The sequence below is a fragment of the Dendronephthya gigantea genome, unplaced genomic scaffold (genome assembly GCF_004324835.1).
Source record: "Dendronephthya gigantea isolate DGI-Jeju-01 unplaced genomic scaffold, DenGig_1.0 000010F, whole genome shotgun sequence".
Taxonomy (NCBI): domain Eukaryota; kingdom Metazoa; phylum Cnidaria; class Anthozoa; order Malacalcyonacea; family Nephtheidae; genus Dendronephthya; species Dendronephthya gigantea.
In genome coordinates this window covers 746,471-770,597 of record NW_021163020.1, presented here as the reverse complement: position 1 = coordinate 770,597, position 24,127 = coordinate 746,471, and the positions used below count along the sequence as shown (strand labels likewise).

General features: G+C 36.9%; 2 protein-coding genes across 2 annotated transcripts; both read left to right on the top strand.

The window, feature by feature from the left end:
• The first annotated feature begins 364 nt into the window (after nucleotides 1-364).
• LOC114518166 (5'-3' exoribonuclease 1-like) lies at nucleotides 365-10,888 on the top strand. The gene is given in 44 exon segments (XM_028538110.1): nucleotides 365-673; nucleotides 1,148-1,279; nucleotides 1,349-1,449; nucleotides 1,620-1,717; nucleotides 1,819-1,928; nucleotides 2,005-2,115; nucleotides 2,217-2,296; nucleotides 2,377-2,464; nucleotides 2,539-2,652; nucleotides 2,744-2,798; nucleotides 2,918-2,985; nucleotides 3,074-3,151; nucleotides 3,265-3,494; nucleotides 3,596-3,691; nucleotides 3,835-4,111; nucleotides 4,227-4,396; nucleotides 4,490-4,545; nucleotides 4,622-4,692; nucleotides 4,764-4,853; nucleotides 4,933-5,040; nucleotides 5,073-5,116; nucleotides 5,151-5,231; nucleotides 5,306-5,380; nucleotides 5,497-5,584; nucleotides 5,705-5,824; nucleotides 5,974-5,997; nucleotides 6,000-6,184; nucleotides 6,280-6,334; nucleotides 6,409-6,491; nucleotides 6,572-6,652; nucleotides 6,845-6,980; nucleotides 7,061-7,120; nucleotides 7,254-7,386; nucleotides 7,532-7,604; nucleotides 7,687-8,139; nucleotides 8,292-8,325; nucleotides 8,406-8,457; nucleotides 8,583-8,638; nucleotides 8,719-8,815; nucleotides 8,890-8,944; nucleotides 9,162-9,243; nucleotides 9,374-9,475; nucleotides 9,615-9,824; nucleotides 9,897-10,888. Coding segments are annotated over 44 exon segments (5,274 nt in total). The 5' UTR covers nucleotides 365-598; the 3' UTR covers nucleotides 10,584-10,888.
• Nucleotides 10,889-13,910: 3,022 nt separating this feature from the next.
• On the top strand, nucleotides 13,911-23,626 carry LOC114518125 (segment polarity protein dishevelled homolog DVL-3-like). Its single transcript, XM_028538053.1, has 14 exons — nucleotides 13,911-14,120; nucleotides 14,603-14,672; nucleotides 18,738-18,901; nucleotides 19,271-19,362; nucleotides 19,487-19,613; nucleotides 19,796-19,883; nucleotides 20,605-20,674; nucleotides 20,873-20,960; nucleotides 21,032-21,228; nucleotides 21,332-21,391; nucleotides 21,548-21,637; nucleotides 21,802-22,031; nucleotides 22,106-22,184; nucleotides 22,270-23,626. Exons 1-14 carry the CDS (start codon nucleotides 13,954-13,956, stop codon nucleotides 22,743-22,745), a joined length of 1,998 nt encoding a protein of 665 aa, XP_028393854.1. The 5' UTR covers nucleotides 13,911-13,953; the 3' UTR covers nucleotides 22,746-23,626.
• Nucleotides 23,627-24,127: the final 501 nt, after the last annotated feature.

Below are 24,127 nucleotides of genomic sequence, written 5' to 3'. Positions count from 1 at the left end.
CAATTACATCATTCATTCAAAAACGATAGGGGAGGGGAGGTAAGAATAAGAATTTTGATATTATCATTTACCATATGATAATGAAAAGTTTCTTGAAAATTGTTAGTAAATTTTTGTGTTGCATGGACAATGTAAATTTGATCGGCTTCTGGTAAAGCAACAAACATTGTTAAAGGCCTATTTGAAACTATATGAGTGTGACTGATGGGGGGAGGAAGCGTGTACCAAATATATATCATCGCTCAATTTCAAGGTGAATGTTATTTGAGAAGTAGATTACACCAAATATAAACCATAATACACGGCAACCATATAGCCAACGTACGTTGCATGGTGGTTTTACTGCGGTTTTTTGAGAGGTTTTTTATCACTTCATTGCAGTCCATCATCAACTAAGGCTGGAATCTCAGTAATCAATCTGGCCAGCGGTGCAAAATAGTATGCGCAGGCGCGCGGAATCAATTTATCAATCAAAACAGAAAACTATGTTTAAAATGGTCGTATATATTTTATGATTTTTATTGCGTTCATAGATTTTATAAATGTAATATACTGTTATTGAGTAATTTGAACATAATTAGTTAGCAAAAGACTTGCAATGGGAGTTCCGAAATTTTACAGATGGCTCAGTGAAAGGTACCCTTGTTTGAGCCAAGTTGTGAAGGACTATCAGGCAAGATATATTTTTTTATCATTTTAGTTGCTTTAGTTCCTCTGCTAGAAATACTCTCTTGGGCAAATATATTATATCGTCATTTTCTAGTAAATGTTTTCAGCAAATTTATTTGTTATTTCATTTGTTATCACAGTCATTTGTAGCAATCCACGTGGCCATTATGTAATAGTGGAGATTACGTATCAAGCCTGCTCCCAGACCCCACAAGGTCTAAGGGTTCATTAGGGGGAAGGGAACTTACCGTTTTATAGTGGGTTGGACAGTGTCCTCTTCAGTACTTTTAGTCTTATAGACCATGTAATTTGATTTGTAATTGCAATTTGCAACTGCAGTTTCTTACAGTTGCAATTATCAAAGCTATTGGAATGGTTGTACTTTGAATGGGCATTGATACCAGACTAATAGTTTGCTGTAGGTTAAAGAATTTCACGTAAATTGTTGCATCTGAATAGTAATATAAACATTTTACAGATTCCTGAATTTGATAATCTGTACCTGGATATGAATGGCATAATTCATCCCTGCTCTCATCCAAATGACGATGATCCACATTTTAGAATCACTGAAGAACAAATATTCTCGAATATCTTTCACTACATTGAGGTATCTTGTTTTTCGGGATAGTCTAAATACCTGGGCCATCATGTAATTTAGTTATCTTTTATTCTCCAGGTATTATTTCGAATTATCAAGCCTCAAAAAGTGTTTTTCATGGCAGTTGACGGGGTTGCGCCCCGAGCTAAAATGAATCAACAAAGAAGCCGGCGATTTAGGTACCATTGATTTTTTAAATGTTGTATTTTGTAGGAGGATCTATTAAGAATCTCCTTTGATAAGTATTAGCAAACATAGAGTACCTCTTGCCAAACAATCCAATTTATCTTTATCCAAAGTTCTACTTAACTTTTGACCGTAATAAAGTTTTACAAACCACACTTTTAAGGTCTGCCCGGGAGGCTGAAGAAAACATAAAGAAAGCTAAGGAAAAGGGACAAACTTTGCCAACTGAAGAACGTTTTGACTCAAACTGTATCACGCCTGGTATGTGTGTATGATATTTGAATGTACTCCATAGTTATGAGTGCATGTTCATTATTTTGGAGCACTTGCTTTTTTGATATGTTTGACATTCAACATTTTAGGCACAGAGTTTATGGTTAGGCTACATGAACAACTTAAATATTTTGTGAACAAAAAAATAAGCACTGATCCTGGTTGGCAAGGTTTGAAGATATATCTTTCTGGTCATGAGGTAATCCTAAGCTCTGAAATAGATGAGGTATTAATTTAATAAACATTCAATAAATAATTTGGCAATTTTGTTGCAGACACCTGGAGAAGGTGAACATAAAATAATGGACTTCATTAGATATGAAAGATCACAGCCAGGTTATGACCCAAACACAAGGCATTGTTTGTACGGACTTGATGCTGATTTGGTGAGTGAGAAGACACCTTCCTTCTCTTTGATATTTCACAATCTATAATTATCTACAATCTTCAAAGAATGCATTGTAAAAAGAATGCTTCATTTGTTTAGATAATGCTTGGCTTAACCAGTCATGATCCACATTTTTCACTTCTACGGGAAGAAATTAAATTTGGCAAAAATGTAAAAAGGTATATCTTATAATTCTGGTCCTCTGCCTTCTTGATCTTTTAGTACCATAAAAGATAAATCTCAATATCCATTTTTTTAGAATAAATAACCCTGAAGATATGACTTTTCATCTTCTACACCTGTCTCTGTTGCGAGAATATATTGATTGGGAATTTCAATGTTTAAAGGTATTGTGCAGTATCCATCTTGATCATCCCAATTATTATAGGTCCTCCTAACTTTAATTTTCTCAACATTTTAGGAGAAAATTTCTTTTGGTTATGATCTGGAGAAGATCATTGATGACTGGATTCTGATGGGTTTTCTTGTTGGGAATGATTTCATACCTAACCTCCCTAACTTACATATAAATCATGTAAAGTCTTATAAAACTATGATGAAATTTATTGGTAAAGGTTATGAATGAGTGGCCAATTCTGAAAATTTCTATTTTTGTTTTTCTATAGGATGCTTTGCCATATCTTTGGCAGATATATAAGGATATTATGCCATCTCTTGATGGTATGTTTACATATATTTTTTGGAACAATAAGCTGGCACTTGCACCCTCAACTGGACTTCATTACTACTGTTTAAATTGAAAGTGACAACTAGAATTAAGTATATGACATTAATTTCAGGATACCTTCATGATGGTGGGACACTCAGTTTGCAGCGTTTTAAAAATTATATTACCACCCTTGCAAAGGTGATGAAACCATTGATGAGACTATGTATTTTACAAACTGTTGTATTCTTGTTGTTTCTCTCAATATTGAACCTCATTTGTTTTGCAGTTTGATCTTGAAACATTTGAGGATAAATATGTAGACTTAAAATGGTTAGAAGGAAAAACAGCACAAACAGATGAACAGGTAATCGTAAAACTTTAGTGTGAAAAAGTAGGGGTGTACTCTTTGTGGACTGTTGATTTCAGCAATAGATTACTTATAACTAAATATATTGAAAGGTAATTCTTCTTGTGTAGGAGCTGTTATCAGAACAGTCAGATGTGGATGGCAATGTAGCATCAACATCAAGTGCATTATCAGATATGTCATTAGAAACTGGCGAAAAGAAGAAAGGAAAATTGCTAGATTATCTTGAAGAGAAAGGAGAGTTAGATGATGAAGAGGATGACGGAGATTTCACAGAAGAACATGAGAAATATAAATTAAAATATTACAGAGAAAAGTTTCAACGTAAAGATGATGATAAGTATGAATGTAGACTGTTGATGATGTGGACTGTTTTCTACTGGCTAAAGAATATAAGAAACAGAATTTTTTCACACAATTTATTCGTAATTTGTTTTATAGCTGTGAAGAACTTGTTAAACAGTTAAGCTTCAAGTATATTGAAGCCATCCAGTGGATTTTACATTACTACTTCAATGGGGTTCCATCATGGGGATGGTAAGCTATCTCAGTTCACTTCTCTAAATCTGCGCAGCTTAGCTGGTGGTTTTTTCTCTACTGCTGAGGTCGTTACTGCTTCTTTTCCGGACTACAGGAAATTTTTGAGAATGTACTTATAAAATATCTGACCATTTATCTAGGTTCTATCCCTTTCATTATGCACCGTATGTATCAGATGTGAAAGACTTTCAAGATCACCCACTCTCCTTTGACATTGGCAAACCATTCCTACCATTTGAGCAACTCCTTGCTGTCCTCCCTGCTGCTAGCAAGACACTTCTTCCAGAACCATTTCATAGTCTAATGATCATGGATAATTCTCCTATCATTGAATATTATCCACCTAAATTTGAAACTGATCTAAATGGGAAAAGGCAGGATTGGGAGGCTGTAGTGTTAATACCATTTATCGATGAGGTATGTCACTTGCCATATGCTGCAAGGGAAATGTTGAATTGGCTATTAAAAACTATTTTAGAAAACATAATGAAATGACCTTTATTTCAAACTCACTTCACTTTTAACATCTTAGGAAAGGTTATTGGAAGCAATGGAACCTTTGTATCCTCGACTAAAAAAGAGTGAAAAAGATCGCAATAAACACAGTTCGTGTTTACTTTATACTCATGAACCTGAAAAATCTCAATGTTATCCATCTTCTCTTCCTGGTGTTTTTCCTGACTTGGAATGTTGTCGTGCAAAGTATGTTTTTTTAAATTAATACTCATGGGATAAAAACATGTTTGTTTGCATTTGTGTTTGCCTTTTTGTTAAACGAAAATTTCCTCATTTCAGTTGTGAAACTATTCCAATTGATAAATATCGACTGCCAAGAAGTGAAATAGTGAAAGGTTGGTTATGGAAGTGGGATATACTTTGCCACATTGCTTTGTCTAATTGATTCTTCTTGTTACTTTTCATATGTAGGTATCTTGCCGGATGTCAAACTGGATGTGTATTTTCCTGGATTTCCCACCTTGAAACATGTTTCACATTCAGTAGGTGCATTATTTTTTAAATGTTTTGAAAGAGTTACAAAGTTGGTTAAAATTTAAACATTTTTTAAAAGGGTGAACTAAGAAAAATTGGTGTGAAAGTTTTCCAAATGCACAGTCGAGGTGAAAGTATGGTTCTAAAGATTGATGAAACAGATGAACTTGTAAGTGAAGTTATTTTGAGAAAATTTTGATAGCAGCTGAAATTGTCCTTTTAATTCTATTAACCATTCTTTGCTATAGAATTTAAAAGAGATTGCAGATTCATTGTTAGGCAAGCCATGTTATGTTGGTTGGCCTCATCTGATTGAAGCTTTTGTAACTAAAGTTAGTGATGATAGTAAAAAGTAAGTCTTAGGTCATTGTTGAAGATGATTTACAAGAATCTTTAAAAAAAAGCTATTAACTTGAGCTTATATTGATTTTCGTAATTAGATATATCATTGTAAAAGATTCACCAGAAAGTAATATCTTCAAGAGGTAACATTAACTGAAAGTGATTCATCTGCTTGGAGAAAGCAAGTTTCTTGTGAGAAGCAAATGTAAGTTTTAACCTCTTGAATAATAATGCAGTTGACATGAAAAATATTACAGTATGTGTACGCATCTTTCACAGGCATATTGAAAGGAAAGGGGTTGACATTGGTATGACTCACATTTTAGTTGAGGCTTGTCAAATACAGGGAAAGAAGTATGTTTGACTTGAAAATATCTTTCTGTTCTACTAGACTATACTTTAATTTCATGTACAATTTCATTCCTTTCTTGATTTCATTCATCTTTCTGATTTATTTTGTTATTTGTCAGATATGTTTGTGGTGCCAAAGGAGATGTTTGTTTAGAGAAGAAATGGTCTGACTGGGCAGTGGCTTATCCTCTTCAAGTGACAGTCAAGGTACTGGGACTGGGGTCATCTAATTCTCCCTTTTCTGAGCCCCTTTAAATACAAATATATATTTAGATTGTAGATTTCCAATTAGACTTTCTGTGTTAAGTAGTCAGTCATTTCTTCCAGGATATCAACGTTTATGATGAGACTGATGCAGGGACTCAATGTGCTACAGTTGCTGATCTATATCCAGTTGAAACAGAGTGCTTTATGATGGCAATTCCACATTATGGATCATCTGGAAAGGTCTGTGGCTTCATTGCTTAGTCCTGAACATTTTACATGTGTATCATTTAGTTTATCCAGTTTTTCTTTGAGCAGGAATCAATTTCATCTGCTTTGCCAATCTTCTGGACTACACTCTATTCTGATTGTTGATCAAATATCTCTGATAGGTTATTGAGGTTGATTCAAAGACTAAAACCGTGTTAGAGTGCAACTGACGGTGATCCCAGAACCAGACCTTGTGTCGCTGATTGTTAATAAAGATGATTATGTTGAAAACTACATACCTGCTCGCATCATGGCCAAGCGCCTGGGAATCACGTCGCAGGCTCTTGCTCAGATCACTGGAAAAGTATTTCTTTCCATTAGCGAGAGAGAAAAGTAAGTTTTTATGACGTTTCCTTTTACGTTATTAGTCGTTAACAACAACAGCAAACTTGTTATCACTTAAACTCATCTTTAAATTTCCATCGTAGTTCCAGCAAAGTTGATATCGGATTGAATTTGAAATTTTCCAAGCAAGATAAGGAGGTAAAATCATTGTTCTCGTCTGCTGTGCATCTGGTACACCGAAGTTAATCTACATTTTGATTCTGTTTTGTCAGGTTTTGGGATACGCTCGGAGACATGACAGTGGCTGGAGTTATTCACCTAAAACAGAGAAAACAATTTCCGAATATCAAGAAAAGTATGCTTCAGTTTTCCAGTTCCTTTTCTTCATCTTTTCACACAATCAACTCCTTTTTAACCTCAAATTTCTTTCGCTAGATTCCCGCAAGTCTTCGATGTTCTTTCAAAGCATTCGTCGGACACACTTAAAGTATCAGACGTGTTTCCTGATAACGAAAAGTACGTTTTAACGAAGCTAATTCCTTGCACGATACTCTTCCTGTATCAGTCATTACTAAATTACTTTTATTTGGTATAGTATGAGGGGCAATACAATTCACATGAAGAAAATCAAACTTGAATTATACGAATTAATCGTTTTCTACTGAAGTGTTCATTAATTGTCGATTCAAATACATTACTCTCGTACAGGTCTAAAACTCTCTCTGAAGTAGAAAAATGGTTAAAAACGCTCCCCAGTCATAAACAGAAAGCTGTAAGTTGTGGAAGCTCTACTCTAGACGAACCAATTGTGAAACAAATCGAGGAAGCGATCGAAAAACTAAAGGTTGGAAAACTCCACTTAAAAAAAATTAGGCTCGACTCGTACAGCACTTGCTGACAATTCCAATATTACAATTTCTTTAGGAGGAAAAACCGACTAGGAAAAATGTAAAAGTTCGAGTAAAACCTTCTGTTTTGTTTCGGGTAAGTTCATAAATATTGCTCTTAATCTATACGGTGGTAAAATGCACAACGCCAGATCTTAGTGGCATTGATATACAGATGCTTATTCAGTATACAAACGTATTTATTCAAGTGTTTATGTTTTAATATTTAGCCGATGAAAGAGTTGGGACAAGTTCCTCCAGATCCAGCTGCTGATTTTGAACTTTTCGATCGAGTTGTTAATGTTCGGACATTAGGAGTAGCTCCGTATGGCTTGAAAGGAACTATTGTCGGAATACATAAAGGTTTGTCGTCTGTTATCGACCTGTCGTTTGTTAGACTTCAACTATTAAGATCCGCACTCAACGAACTTATTGTGTTTTTTTTCAAGAATACTTAATTTGTTTAAAACTGGTGTAAAAGATTGGGAATATCACCTTTTACATCTAGGTAAAGCAGAAAACGAGCCGGTAAATTACGAAATTTTGTTTGACGAGCCTTTCATGGGAGGTCACTCATTAAGGTAAGAATTCCCGCCATGTCTAATTGAAGCACTCTGTAAAAAAGTCGCGATACTCAGTTGTCCTTGAACTTGCATCTTCTAGAGGTTCAAGTGCATTTGAAAACAAATTATATGTGATGCCGGCGTGGTCGTTACTCAATCTTTCATATGGTACTCGCTTGGAATATAAAAAGAAGGGTATTCCATCACCACTAGTCCAAGCTCGACAGAAGCGTCAACATGGTTCTGGACACCACAGCAAGGGGGTACCGGCTGAATACAAGCCTAGTAATAGAGGGGGCTCGTATCATAGAGATTTCTACTCCGCTTGGCAAACGCCACCGACAAACAATGATCGACAACATACGACTCCTAACGAGCGAACTCCGAACAGCAAGGAGCGAGCTCCGAAAGGCAACGAGCGAGCTCCGAAAGGCAACGAGCGAGCTCCGAAAGGCAACGAGCGACATTCAAGTTCACGACCCCGTTTTGCCAGCCCAGAATTCAACTCCTCTGTTAATCGTTCTCGCTTTTCTCCACGATGGAACAGCCCGCGGTATGTTTATAAAAGTTTGAATCTTCTCAATATCGTCCCAAATTAATCCACAAAAATTGATGAAAGAATACTATCCAATTAGACATTTAACTATTTCAGACACCAACCATGACAGTTTAGTTAAATAATTCATAATATATTTTCTTTTTCAGGAACAACCTGGGAAATAATCCACAAAATCCTCAGGTGGGTTTCGCATGCAAGAAAGCGAACATGTTTTGCTTGTTACGTTGCATTTAAGATTCTTAATCGCAATATTTTTTCAGGTTTCTTCTCAAAATTCACGTGGTTTTCAGAAACAGTCACAGCCATCACATGGTAGGTGCAATGAAATACACTTCGAGTTCGAGGGGGATTTCCACTCTTGCAGAGATCAAATGTTTCGCTTAGCGAAATAACCGTGTATTTTCGTTTGACATTTTCCTTGGCTTTTTACTGATCAGGTTTTGTTGTAGATTCTAGTGCGGCAGTGGACCCCAAAGATCAATTATCCGCACAGGTTAATATTTGTGCCTTTTCATTGGCGTTCTCATGTGTATGCTTGCTTGTGTTTTGAAGATTTCTTGTTTTTCTTTTTAGGAAAGTGAACGCGTCATTCGTCAGCTTCTTAACTTGAATGGTTCACAAGGAACACAGTCAACACCCAGTTCATCTCAAGTCGTGTTTAACATGCCGGGTGGGTGAAACACGTTTATAATAGTGATGATAGACTATACAAGCATTCTCTCTACATTGCAATTTTATTTTTAGATAACGCCTTTATGACTCCTTCTTTGTCGCCTGTTTCTCCATTTTCACCATCAAGGTAAACAGAAGTACAGTTTTATATTGCGGTCTGTGACATGATGGACATCTATGGATACCAATGGATACGCACTGCAATTAGCATTGGTCTCAGACCTCAATAGGGTCTGGACCACAAGTCTGGGTTATCGCGTGTAGCTCTACAACTCATCTCATCTGATGTGTAGGGGGAGACGAGCCATGCACAAGGAGATATTGATTTCTTTTCTCTATTCCAGCAACCCCTCTGGCTTGTTAGTATCCGCGTGTCGTCAAAATCGTTGGCCAGACCCTACGTTTAATCATCAACGTATAGCTCAGGTACGATAGCTTGATGTTTCCTGATCTTAAAAAACTAACTGGAGCATTCATGCCATTCGGATGGGCTGAAATCTGGTAACATATGAAATGAAGCCAATTTTACCTGACGTATACTATATTGCTTTCACAGCACGTGATTTCAACAGTTTGCGTGGCTGGGAAGTTATTTAGTGGACTTCCATCCCCGACAATCGAAGATGCAGTAAAGAGTGCCGCGCATTTTGCTTTAGTGGTATTTATGTTTTTATTTCTTTAAATTTATTATAAATCATCATAATGATCCCAATAATACCAGAGTTGGTTTTTCAATGTAGTTAAACGTGATCAAAGAAATTGTCAGTCTTATGAATTATGATATTGTATTTCTCTAGTCGCTCTTTCCCCACCTGAGTTCGCCATTCGTATTTCCCCCATCACCCAATATTCCTCCTTCCACAACGACACACCAGCTGCAGCACACCAGCGTCAACCAACACCACCATGAAAGAACTTCTTCCAAACCAACTCAGGGTTCCGAAAATAGAAAATCAGAAAAGCCTACCAATCCTTCCAGTGGTCAAAACCTTTTCATACCTCTTCAGGTCTGTACACAATTTTTTCAAGTTGAACGAAGCAGTATCCAGAAATGATTGCAATCTGATTTGGCAATGTAGGTCTCATTAAAGAGGAAAGATGCAGTTAGTACCACACCAAATAAAACATCTGAAGGCAATGAGACAATGGAGCAAAAAACATCTGCAGACCAAAATTTAACAAATATTCAGGAACCAATGAATATCGAGCAAGACAGTACCCAAGATCCTGCCAAAACCAAGAATCAGGAAAATGCCCAGGATCAAGGCGATAAAACCCAAGATCCAGATAAAACCAAAGATCCTGACAATGCTCAGGATCCAGGCCATAAAACCCAAGATCCAGGTAAAACCAAAGATCCTGACAATGCTCAAGATCCAGGCGATAAAACCCAAGATCCAGATAAAACCAAAGATCCTGACAACGCTCAGGATCCAGGCGATAAAACCCAAGATCCAGATAAAACCAAAGATCCTGACAACGCTCAGGATAAAGGCAATACAACCCAAGATCCAGGTAAAACCAAAGATCCTGACAATGCTCAAAATCCAGGCCATACCAAAGATCTTGAGAACACCAAAGACAGCGATAAAACTCGGGATCCAGCTGAAACACACGAAGAAACAAACACATTAACAGACATTGATGTGACAAGGAGACCAAACCAGAGCGAATCCCATGTAAATGAACCGAGAACAACGAAAGCTGGCGCAAATAAGGAGAAACCAAAATTACTTGCACCAAGTTTTTTTAAGGGAAAGGAATAACAATTGTTTTATTTTGTACAAAGGGTAGTTATGTATTTTCACAAAGTAGGAAGGGACGGAACTTAATTATTGTTCTTAAATTTGATTTTTAAAGTTTTCACGAACAAATATTTGTCAATTATATAATATATAGAAGCAAAGCCTTATTAATGAACAGTTAATTTTACAATGAACAGTTAATTAAGTCCAGCATAAATGAGATATGGGCACTTTTTTAATCCATACATTTTCTTGTTCATCTCGTTTGACTTAGGTTTGCACCTATCAATTTTCGTCTACAAAAGGGGGGATCTTCTTTGACAATTTTTCTTCTACGGAGAGGGGGACAACAAGGGGAGATATCTTCTTTGCATCCGTCCACTAGCCCCACCCATAGATAAATAATGAATGTTTAAAGAATATCTTCAACTTTTTTTCCCAAAGAAATGGATAAGGGATGCTTTCCACCTCCACCTTACCGTAGCAACGTGTAGCGTATGTCATTCTTTCCTGGGCCCTCTAATGACTTTGAAACAAAGGAATACGCTACGGCTCTCTACTATACAGATGCTACAAAACAGGCAAAAGTCTACGACGTTTTATTTACTTCCGCAAAATTTGAACACTTATTGCAGTACAATCATATACAATATAATTATCGTTTATCAAAGTTTGTTTCAACAGAATCGTACACAGCTGCTTAGAAGAATGTATGAATGTGTCTATGCCAAATTGAAATCGTATATATAGTCCTTCCACGTTTTTTGTGAAACACTAGTTCAATCCACTGTATAATAGAATTTAGTCGTGTTGTCGTTCAGGCTGCTCTCTGTAGGTATGGCGTAAGGATGTTCATGTTTCACATCGCGTTGATGTTGTTTATCGAAGAATTTCTTCTTAATCCACAATTGCACACAGCAGTATGTTCCAATAAAAGATGCAGCGAAAACGAATTCTAATACAACCATGTCTTATTCTTGTTTCGTGAATTCTAGACCAAACAGTCCTCATAACATTTAGTAATGCTTAGTTGAGTATTGTTATTGCAATAAAACCTTCTTGCAGTAATGGCACCTGCGGAATTACATTTTTTGATGCAAGCTGTTATCATGTGTTCACTGGAAGCAGGTCATTGATGCAAATCAGGGCCCTAACAACCCTGACGCCACGCTACTTTTCAGCCGAATATTTCAATTTTTCAAAAGTAGTAAAACTTGTGGGTTGCAATATTCTGGAAGGTTACCTCGTTATGATCATAACGTATTTTTATTTAACTGAGAAATTGGAGGCTACTTCATAGCAAACAAGGATATCGTGCTAACTCTGCGTGTTTATGCAGGTAGCTTGTCATCCATTTTAATTCACTGTGCATAACTTCAGTCCCAAACTCCCCCTCAAAATCAAACTTATTTGCGTCCTAAAAAGTGAAATTTGCGTCGCGTTGCGGCACCGCCTTCGGTCTAAAGAGTATACTGGCCCAAAACAATAGTATCTCTTTGAAAATCAAGCTTTTGCTGGAATTTGTCTCGATGTAACGATTCCCCTTTTTTAGACACCCTGACATGTAATAACATAAAGCTACTATCCAGTGACCAGTTTCCACTAAACAAATTTGTTCGAACTGATTGTAATAAGAGAGAAAAATAGAAATCCTGATATACTGGGAGTGGAGGAGGGCATTCTGCAACGTGAATTGGTCAAAATTTGTTGCTTGTTTTTTTTGTACGATTGTTATAGAATCGTGAGTATACGCAGACTGCGCATGTTTGTAATCAGTTTGCGGTTTATGTATTTCGCATGGTGTGGTGACACCCCTTGGCTGAAATAGGGGAAATGTATCTTGACGTCATTTAGTAGTACTAATGAATAAGGCTGGTCAGACACTCCTTCCGTAAACTATAAATAAAGTTGTTAAAGTCTTTTTGAAAGCAACCATAAATCAATATTGTTTGTTGCCATCAGCAACATAGAATACAACAAATAACATCTTTATTAAAGATCAAGATTAACGATGCGTCAATCACGTCCTCAGAAATAATTTCTTTTCAATTCAAGTCAATAGTTATTGTACAAAGACGCTTTCTAATCAATATGCCTGAAAACATGAACCGTATGTCAAACCCTTGGTATGAACACAAGTTCTCCTGGTAAGAATTTATAAAATCATATCAGTTACCTCTTCTCATTATCCCACTATTCAACTTTGTTATAAACTTTCTATGCAGGCAATATTTTAATCCGCCCTACTGTCTAGTATCTTTTCAAATTCACCAAATCACTTGCTAATGAGCAGCCCTATAACAATGCGTCCTCATAATTGAATGCTAATTAGTACCTCGTTAAGACATAAATGTTTGTTGAAATGCAATATTTCATTTTCCACGTAACAAAGGCAAATAATTACACTTTGCATTTGTACGATTTGAAGCCATTGAACAGAAGTAAGACTGCGTCGGTATATAGACTGATTAGTTACGATATTATGTCTCACTTTTACATTGAAATCAAATGAAACCCTTTCATAATAGGATTCACAACGTGTTATCAGGTTTTTCAATAGCGCTCCAGTCATCGCACTCCCAGTCCCCTGGTCACTACGGGCCATACTGCGGCCAACAAAAAGCACCCAGTGAAAAGCGCGAACTCAAAGACACGAACAGAAAAAAGTTAAGACAGTACTCATCACGTTACTCAGCACGGAAATGATTTCAATTGGAAAAGTCGTAGCAGGTTATAACAGCAACAGCCTGTAGCAATGCGGCAATAAAAAAGCTTCAGCGGGCATGCAATTAAAAAAGATGCGAAGCGTCGAAATGAGTTTGCTTGGAAGCAAAATACTTTTCATTTGATATCGAGCCAATGTTGCTAATTACGGAGGATTAATCCGCTAAATCTTCTTAAACAAGTCCTCCAAAACTCTGCCCACGATAAAAAAAATATTACTGAAAGAAAACAGTGTACCACAGTGCGCAAATGTCACTCAACTTAGCCTTTATTACACCGCATTTTAATTAGTATCTGTTCCATTTAATCCATTACCTTTCCGTGGGCCCTTGCAGAAAGCATCGTCAGTTTCACCAGCGAATGAGCGAAAAAAGCAAGGCTTTTACGTTGCGCAAAACTTAAATATAGCTCTAATCCCCTGTAAGCATTAACTGTTCATAGCTATAATTATACATATATAAAAGATTTACTTAGTTGGTTTGTGGTTTGTCAATTTTAGCAAGGCAAAGGCTCCGAAATAAAGAAAATCAAATAATACTTGACATTTGTACTGCAACATACGGAATGAGCAATTAAGAAGCCACGTGACGACCTTGGCCAATCAGAGCGCGGCATTTTGCTAACCTAAGGTCATAATCAGGCTATTTTCTTGAGCAGAGTAGCTTTGATGATGGCGGATGAAACGAAGATTATTTATCATATAGATGACGAAGAAACGCCGTATTTAGTAAAGATATCAAAAGGCCCCAGCGATGTCACCCTCGGAGATTTCAAGAATATTCTCAATCGGCCAAGTTATAAGTTTTTTTTCAAGTCTATGGACGATGATTTCGGGTAGGTTTGAACCGAACACTTTATATTTCCAAAGGATGCTTTGTTTATCAAATGTTTAGCTTTCGGAAACGCGAATATGCCAGGAAAACCGGTCCAAGAAATGAGGGATATCTTCGGTAATATTAGTGGCAGTGAATTCTACAATTATGGGGTGCTTGACAATTTGAGATCGCCTCGAGACAATGTATTAGTTGCAAGATATTGCGATAAATTTTGGTGACCCCTTTAAATGTAGCCTTGCGTTTTGTACAAATTTCTAAACACATTGCACTGATGCTTTTTTCGTAAACCACAAATGGACTGGTGATCTTCCCAGTTTAAAGCAAAAATCTTTAAAACAGTCAAAGATTACGTTAAGGTCGAGTCGATTACATATAAAACGTTACTTCTGTCTCGATGTCAGGGTTTTGATAGTGCATAATTTTATATCTCTTTGGCATTTACTCTAAATAAACACTGCATATATTCTGTGCTTCATACAGGGTAGTTAAAGAAGAAATAACAGATGACGAATCCGGCTTGCCTTGTGTGAACGGCCGGGTTGTTGCTTGGGTATGTATTGAAATTAACACAGCCTCTTATTTCTTAAATACAATACAATATGAAACAGCTTTATGTATATTTCACGGGGTTATAACTTAGGTCTTTATCGTAAATCTGTCATAAAGTTTGTCTCGCACAGCGATCGTATTCATGTGCATACGAATGATTTGTCATATTTTTGATATGAGAAGGGGAAAGGGCAATGTATTGGCTCACAAATATGACAGTTCCCGTATTGTAGCATTGTGTTGTTTACGCGTGAAAAGTGTGCTTGAGTGTTTTTGGATGATTATATTTCGTTTTGCAAATATCTCAAATTACTCGCGTTTTTCCCGGCTTGCTTATCTCAAAAAGCCTGCACGACTGTTATTTTTCATCGTGAAAAGCACAGAGAGCAAATACTTCCAAGGGAGGTCACTATTCGCCTTGCTTTGCGGCCGTTTCTAACTTGTCCCAAACTAATTTAAAAAGCTCTTACTGTGAGAGACAATGCTCAGCCGTCTCCGGTTCTTTAGATGTAGATATTCCTTTTTTCTACAGGAAATCGTGCCAATAACCTTACTAGAAATTATACTTATAGTCTACATGAATGTATATTGTATTTCGCTAACTAAAAGCGAGACATTTGCTGTTGTTTATACTGAAATATGTCTCATGCTGTTTGTCAAATCATCTATAAAACTCAAACGGTTTGTTTGATTTGTAAAATTGCGTTATATAGGGCACATTCCAAGCTTGCATTAACGGCGTGATTTGAAGGAACTAAAACATTCCAACATTCTGTTACATTCAATGTAGCAATTAACTATATGAGTCTTCTCATTTGTGTTTCGAAATTCCATAGACGCCTTCACGAATATCAATGAAAAATTTATGAGCGATCAAAATGAAATGATTTTAATAATCTATCGAACGATCGTGGATATTATACATGCCTGGGATGTACGTTATTTGAATGAAAAAGTGGTGAAAATGTGTTTTTGGGATTCCATGATGTATGATATGCCAAGTCAAATATCCTTCTATCTAAATGCAGCTTGTTGATTGAGGAACTGCCTAATATGATGGCTGTCTGTATCTCTCAAGTGACCTCAGCATCATATCCCATTTCAACATCTGAATTGCCCTTCAAATCAGCTGTTTAATAGTGAGAGCCCTGTAGTTCTCGTAGACTCTTTAACGCCTAAATTAGACTCTTGCAAGCCATTAGTGGTGGGAGTTGTTATTTTTCTCCTGTAGGGATCCTGACCACCAAATACAATTGTATCTTGTTTGTGTTTATACTGGAGTAGTTTTCATCTGATGTTCGACAAATTTGCATGTGCAATATATTGAATATCTAGGTATTTTAAGTCCCATATTACTTATTACGTACATGGTAATTCTTCACTGATCCTCTTTTGTCAAATTTGATGCTTTGCCATGGTGGTCTTGAGAATTAAGATATCATATTCCAAGATCTGAAAAACTGTTATCAATTCAGACAATGTTGTGGGCAACAAAAAGTTGTTTTTTTACATTATATGTATTCATATGTCTAGGTTATTAGAGCACTGATTTCTAATTGCCAATTGAATTAGCTGAAAACCTAAAATGTCAGATTGTATGCCAATTGAAACACAGTGAAATTTGTTGTTTTCTTCTGTTAAATTTTGTCATCCTGTTGTATAACTTTTAATTCAAATTCTGTCTAGTAACTTATAACCCAAAACATGTTGTATATCTTGGAACTGCCTGATTAGGTAATTGTTTTGAATGTGGTTTCTGCCTCCTCTCCCTTCTCCTTGTGTTTCCCTAAACATATTGCTTCTTCTCATTGTCTTATATTGATCTTGTCTTAATGAGACTATCAGAAAGCCAAGTCTTTTTGCAAACAACAATTTGATTTTAAACACACAGATGATGTTTTACTGCATGCACATTTAGAGATCTATGTGTAATGGTTGCCATATTTTGCAAAGTATCAACCAATGTAGTGTTGTCAGAAGTTTTAGTCGCTAAATCAGTCTGATACATTTCTCAGAGTTCTAAACAGACTTTTGGCACCTATTCCTCTTATTCTCCTCCCTGATCTTCAAATCTTGAAGTAGAGGTTATCCATTCCTAAATTAGAGATTCTGGCACACAGCCTGCCTTAATAAGTTCAGATAAAGAGGTTATCTTTATATCTCTCCAGACTCTCCAACAATTTATCTTTTATATAAAGAAAAAATTTGTCCAAAAAACTAGTGAGATCCATTGAGATTTTACTAACACAATTTTCAAATATTCATCTTATTATGATTCCATAGAGAATGATGGATGCCAAAAATGTAGCTATAATCCCTCCCAAGAATATTTTCTTATAAATCCCAAAAAGATAGCTCTTAAAAATGAAAAGTATTAAGACCTAAAAATGTCTTCAAGGTAGGAAAAAGTTTTAAATGATAAATTTAGTTCTCGTCTTTATCCAGTCTTTAGAAAACATAATTTCATCATTTCCAATTGTGTTATAAAGTGAACGTCTTTCTCAACTTTACTACGATGCCAAAGATCGTTCCTACTTTGGTTTTACAGTTGTTTCCCGGTGACGGTGGTTAAAAGGGTTTGTTTGCTTCGTCAATTTAAAAAAATATCGAAATCAGTGAAGATTACCAAGTATTATCACATTTTGAAATCTCTTTGACCAAATCTAATCGATTTCTGTCTTCATCTTGCCATCTTCAGGAAACATGACAAGCCTCTACTAGACGAAATAAATGTCTTTAAAACGAGGGTTACTATATTGCTTCATTTCTCTACCATTGGAAACATCACCTTATGTTCGTGCGGTTAATTCTTTAATATCACATTGTATATTCACGGGAACAAACAGCAATAACTTTCCAATATCTTTTGGCATTCTTTTATATCTGTCCCACATATATGAACAAAACTAATTACATTTTCTTCGACCTCAAAACTCCACCCCGTTCCGGTTAAAAGTTGCGTTACGTCAAAGTTAAGTCTACATGATATCAAGACTTAATTGTCGCACAAATGAACCGCAGAGGCGAGAACAAATACGCTGTTTACTGTCTTGAACGAAACTCGGCCAACTTTTTAATTAAGTTTAATTTAAAAAATGAATGCACAAAGAATGTCAAAGGATGTGCTAATTTATCTGCATAAAAGCATGTCTTGTGAAGTTATATGAAGTTTTAGAGCTGTGCTGCATGTGTTGAAATCATAAATATAGAGACGTTCGTCACCTTTATTGCGGCTAGTAATATTTCTTAATTTTCCAATATTTCGACGGAAACTATCGTTAAATATATTAAAACCTTTCGAGTCATCTTCATATATATGAAAAAAAAAGATGATGGACAAGTTGAAGACGCCTTGTCTATAGTTAGCTTTTCAAAACGAGAGCAAAGGACACTGAATACCACTCGTTGGAAATGGGGATCTACAGTTTGCTTGTGTGAAAAATGCGCATTATAATATCCGTTGAAACTTTGTGTTTTTCTTTTTACAGAGTTAAAAACTCTGTGAACTATTAACAGCTCTTTTTCGCTGATTGACCTGATCTTATATAGCTAGAAAAAATAGAAAATACTCTAGATTTTTGAAGCCACGTAAAATGCGTGTGGTTTCCGATCATATTTGTGCCCGGGTTGGATGCAGTAAAAGTCTCCAAAGCAACACAGAATTCACGTTAAAAACTGCACCTATATCTTTGTCATGTCAGACTGTATGACGCGACTAATTTGTTATCTTAGCCATAGAGGAATGTTAAGGAGAACGTCCATCTTTTTTATTTATGTAATTGGATGATCTGGAAACGTATCTCAGAATTGCAATAAATCTGTTTACACAATGAGCAACACTTGTAGTAGCTACTTCGCTAGTTATCTAGACCAGCAATTTTCCCACGGAAGCGTGCATGAGTGCTGTCTTGAGTTATTTTCCATTATGTCTACGGCTTTAAACGCACGAGTAGCCAGAATACTCTTCTGTAGAGTAGAATCTAAGTACAAAAATTATGCATATGTCTCAACAGCAGAAAAAAATAATTCGATACTAAGTGGTTTTATATCTTTGTTGGTATTTTAGTTGGTGACGTCATCAGAAGGAAGCGCCAGCGATGTTGGTAGGACGTTCTCAGAATCAGGTTCAGAACCACATGATCAACAGTCTGTTTTGTCGGACCCAGATTCCACAGGAGCGCCACGGACAAGAGGTCCTGGATCCGGTGAATCGAGGCCACCATCTTTTCAGTGAGTCAACATTTTTACGTGTGGCCTGGGGCCAAGATTGTGATTTGGAAAAACCTCCATGAGATCGCTACCGCCCAAAATGTTCTTTACTTTAACATAAAACTGAGGCTTATTGCTTTGTTGCACATGGCCGTCGAATAATGTTCCACTTAAGCATGCCTTAAGGCATGGCTCCACTTACACCAGGACAAAATAAAGGGGCTCATGCCGCCATTATGAAGAAAGTTAATGTTTTCATTTTTCCATAACTCTTAAGCAAAACCTGAAGGTTTCCGGTGAGATTTTCAGTAAAGTAAAGGTCTTGTGGCCTTAAAAGATTAGTTAGTAATTATTGTGTCTAACGATGGTTGGTTATTTTACTGCGTGTAGCGGTCGTACTGGATTGAAACCTGAAAAGAATACCGAGAATTCTGATCTTGAATCCATCAGCTCGAGACAGTCAAGTAGAAGCAGGCCTAGACGTAAGTATGAGACAGACCCGTATCTTCTCAGTTTCAGCTTAAAGTCATTGATCCCCATTGTGTCGTGCAATAAGGTACGTGTACCAATCAGCGTGTTTATATTCTCGTGTGTCTATGTTTTCAGCGCACCGCAATAGCAGTCACCGATATAAAACACCAGCAGATGACAGCTGTGAAGAAGAGTCTTCTATATTCAGCAGTGACCTAGAAACAACAAGCGTGGCCGATTCTGAAGATGACCGTAGAAGCAGGTTTGTGAAGAATTTTGGGGATTTTTCTTTTGTTATTGGATAGGTTTTACATCGTGGTAAGCTCTGCACACGTCTTTACATGCATAAACCACTTAGGCTCACGTTTGGAGTGATGTTTACAAAAGAGAAGATACAATCTTGTGAGACTCAGACACGTCATAGTTATTTATGTTTTCGTTAAGAATCTCTAGCATAACTGACGGATCAAGCATGTATCATGGTCGACATAGGCGACGTCGAAGAAGACCCAGAATGCCACACGTTCAGAGAGTAAGTTGACGTAAACGCCGTAAGAATTTGGTACAAATGACACGGTGATTATCGTGCAATGAAATTCGGATTATAAGCAAAGAATTTAAACCCGTCAAAGGCTTCTTATCTAAAGAATGCCGATATATCTGTTAGAAAATCCAGCTGACCCGGAAAAAACGGAAGAGGACTGGAAATAGTCTTCAAGTATAAATCCATTTTCATGTTACAATATCAAATTTCTATTTTGTGGATAAAGGATATCATAGATTGTCATTTCCATCGCAAAATATTAACATTGTATCACTTAGTTCTTGCTAGTCGCCTGACCCAAATTAGATGGAGATTTGCAGACGTTTGATGTCTTAAATTTTGACATGACATTGCTTGGAGTTGAAAGACGATATTCCGTTGCGATATCATGGGAACTTTTTGTGCTCTAAATTTATCCAACATGCATGCCCATGTCAGGTCTTAGTTTGTTTTGTCGATATTCAGGCATTCGTGAATTCGTCTGTTTGGTAAATTCAACAAAAGAAAGCGTATTAAAAGGAATATTTTCGTGTTCTCAGATTACTCAAACATTTTAAACTGAATATTTCACGAGAGAAAACTGAATATTTTCCTTGTCGATGTTTTGCATGATAGAACATAATATATTTACGATATCGTTTTGTACATAAACATTTTCGTTGCTGGCGTTAAGTGGTCGAAATTTACACCACGTATTTTTCTTTTTTAGTGCACTTCGTTTAGTACCATTACGGAATCAACAATGTCCTTAAATATCATCACTGTCACCTTAAATATGGGTAAGAAATTGTGATTATTTGAAGTCGTCATGTCTTTAAGATTCACATCATGGAAGGAATTCTGCCACGTAACAGCCTTTGCGTTAAAGCAGCTTCCCTCTGGCTCACCCAGTCCTTACTCTATCCCTGGCTGTTCCTAAAGCTTTTTTTTAACCTTACACCACCACTAAACGTATACTAAATATGTATTTCCAACAGATAAAGCGAATTTCTTGGGCATCAGTATTGTTGGTCAAAGTGGAAGCCGTGGAGATGGTGGTATACATGTTGGTTCTGTTATGAAGGGGTGAGACACCATATATTTATTTATCGTGTCTTGAATTTATTATATCTAAATTTTTGTTGTTAATTTTTTAGCGGTGCAGTTGCCTTAGATGGTCGTATAGAACCAGGCGATATGTTGCTTCAGGTGAATGACGTGGACTTTCAAAACATGAGCAACGATGACGCTGTTCGGGTACTCAGGGAAATGGTTCATAAACCTGGTCCAATCACATTAACAGTCGCAAAGTGTTGGGATCCATCACCACAAGGATATTTCACACTTCCGCAGAGTATGATGTTTCTTTTCTTCATATCTCTAGAAGTCTCTTATACAATTGTACAATACGACTCTCGTTTTATTAACGAATCACCTTCCTTGTTCCCATTGAATAGGCGAGCCTGTACGACCGATCAACACCGAGGCCTGGGTTCAACAGTTAGCTGCAATGCGAGGTATAACTTCTTATTTTAATATATTTGATTAACTTAAATCCAACCGCTTCAGGTACAAAAACAGGAAATATGGCATTCGAAGAGATTTCAACCTTCCTGGTTTGGTTCTAGCTGATAGGACCAATTATCTATAACATGCATAATCTGTCATTACAGAGTACCAAGCTAAAGAGATGGTTAATCAATCGTTAGGAACTATGACTTCGACAAGTTCATCATTGACAAGTTCTTTGCCAGAATCTGACCGTAAGTCTAGGCTGTGAGATCGTGTTTAGGCTCTGATGATTCGCACATTTTATTTCAGTGTCAATGTTCTCCAATTAGTGTTGTTAATAAAAGGGTTTCTCCGTAACGTAAAATATGTTAAAGTGCCAAGCATTGTACACTTAATGTGCTGCGTTTATTGTCAGGTTTCACAGAAGATAACTACCTTCAACTTCATGTAAACAGTGATATGAGCCTCGTTGTGAAAGCCTTAGCAAGTACTGATTCTGGTTTGGACGTACGAGATAGAATGTGGTTAAAGATTACTATTCCAAATGCTTTCATTGGTTCAGATCTTGTTGATTGGCTATTTACTCGTGTCCAGGGCTTCACTGATAGAAGAGAGGCTCGTAAATACGCTTCTAGCCTACTTAAGGTAAATCACCAGCGATTGGTTTGTCAAATTCTTATTGCGATTTGACTTATTTGTATATTTTCCTATCTCTTCAGGCTGGCTATATCCGTCATACTGTGAATAAAATCACATTTTCAGAACAATGTTACTATGTGTTTGGGGATCTGTGCGACAGTGAGTATAACTTGTTGAAATGTATTCTAAGTGTGCACTTGCATCGTGTTGACACATCATTCATCTTGTTTATAATCCGTTACAGAAATGGGCAACATGTCAATCAAAGAACACGAAGGAAGTGATCAAGACACCCTAGCCCCTCTTCCTCAGCCTAACAACTGGGCGGGTAATGTCCCACCCCAATATTCCGCAGGGTGGCGCCCCCCTTACCAAATGCCTCAACATTTCCCCGACTTACACCCGTATAATCCAGCAGCATTTGCACCCCCCTCCCAAACAGGCAGTGGCAGTCCTCGAAGTTTAAGCAGTGGTTCTCAAAAGAGTCGTGAAAAGGAAACGGACGTGCAATCTCGAAGTAGTGGGGGTAGTAGTGCCAGTGATAGGAGTGGCAGTAGTAAAGGGGACAGGGCCTCAATCAAAGAACGCCCAGCCACCGTCACACCCACAGTGCGAGATTATGGACGCTTGGATCAAGTACCTGACCACATTGGAGCCAGTAGGAGCAGTTTTCAGATCGCTTTAGCAAATCCTTGCGAGTTGTTCGTAGACGTCATGTAGGGAAGCTGTAAGGTCTAGAAATTTAGTTGCTGATATTTTTACAAATTATTAAACTGTGGAGAGCATGTTGATTTTAAAATGATGAAATGCTATGAAATGAAGTCACCATTAGAATGATGAAGTGATGTTTTTGGTAAATATTATACCACTCTCGTTTTTGGACAGCGGAATAACCTTGAATAAACGAGTTATAATATATCATCAAACGAAGCTTCACAAATACCGAGCCGAATGGAAGAAGCCTGGGAGTTGCTGGACATCATCAATGCAAGACATATGACGCCATTGTCGAAAATGATGGTAAGTCGTAGGAAGCTGATGGACGCAATATAAAGAGGTCAAAGACAACGGTTCGTAATCGATGTACAAGAGTTTTGCCATGATTGTACCTGGAAACGAGATTTACTGTGTCGGGACCTGTACAAGCAAACTTTCTTCAATGAAGGAAATGATATAGTTATTGTATATAAACAAAAAGAACAAACTGTAGTGTGTTGTATATAATTAATTTTTAATAGGTTTTCCCCTGCAACGTTTTCTAACGCGCCAGTTACTTGTCAGTTACTAAACCTTTATTGTCCAGTTAATATATGGACAAATAGCATGTTCTTTTCTCAGAACAAATGATCGTAACAGTTCTTGAAACAGACAATGAACTTGATTTATTCTGATATACAAAGCCAAAGGCCGTATGCGTGTTAGAAAATGGTGCAGAGGGACGCCTTTAGCCTTTCGATATAGTATGGCAACCATCTTTTCCCTTTGTGATATGCAAAGATCTCAAGTAGATTAGTATCTATTTTTTACGTCATTAGTGTGTCTTTGCAATTATCATTTCAAAATACAGTTGTGAATAGAATAAAACACGTGTCCGAGTTTGATTTCATTGTTTTCCTGTTAAGTAGTGCAATTTAGAGAATGCGGTATTCAGAATGTTGAGGTAGACTTCAAGCATTAGACTTTTCTATTGTGTATGCTTAAATGATACTTTTAAAATGTTCTCATAAGAATTGATACAAGCCTGGTAACCTCTGATAATTGCTATCGATTTTCGGGTCTGTTTCGTGTAACTGACTTCGAACTTTGTTTTGAAAACATCAAGGTTGTGTTTGACAGCGTGATCAGCATTTAGGAACGAAGAAAAACGACTCAAATCGTACATCCATCAACAGTAAACCACTCGTCATTCAACGTTCAGTGTTTGCATCTTAATTTATACAAGGAAACGTCTCGATGTTTAGAGCGAAGGAAACAAAGTTGAAAGTTGCTACGCTGCTCTTAGTGGTTATCTTTTAAAACACTTGTGTGAACTCAGTACCGATAACGTCGTAGACACTGTCACATCGGGAAGCTAAGGCTGCAGCGCCCATTAAAATTTTTTT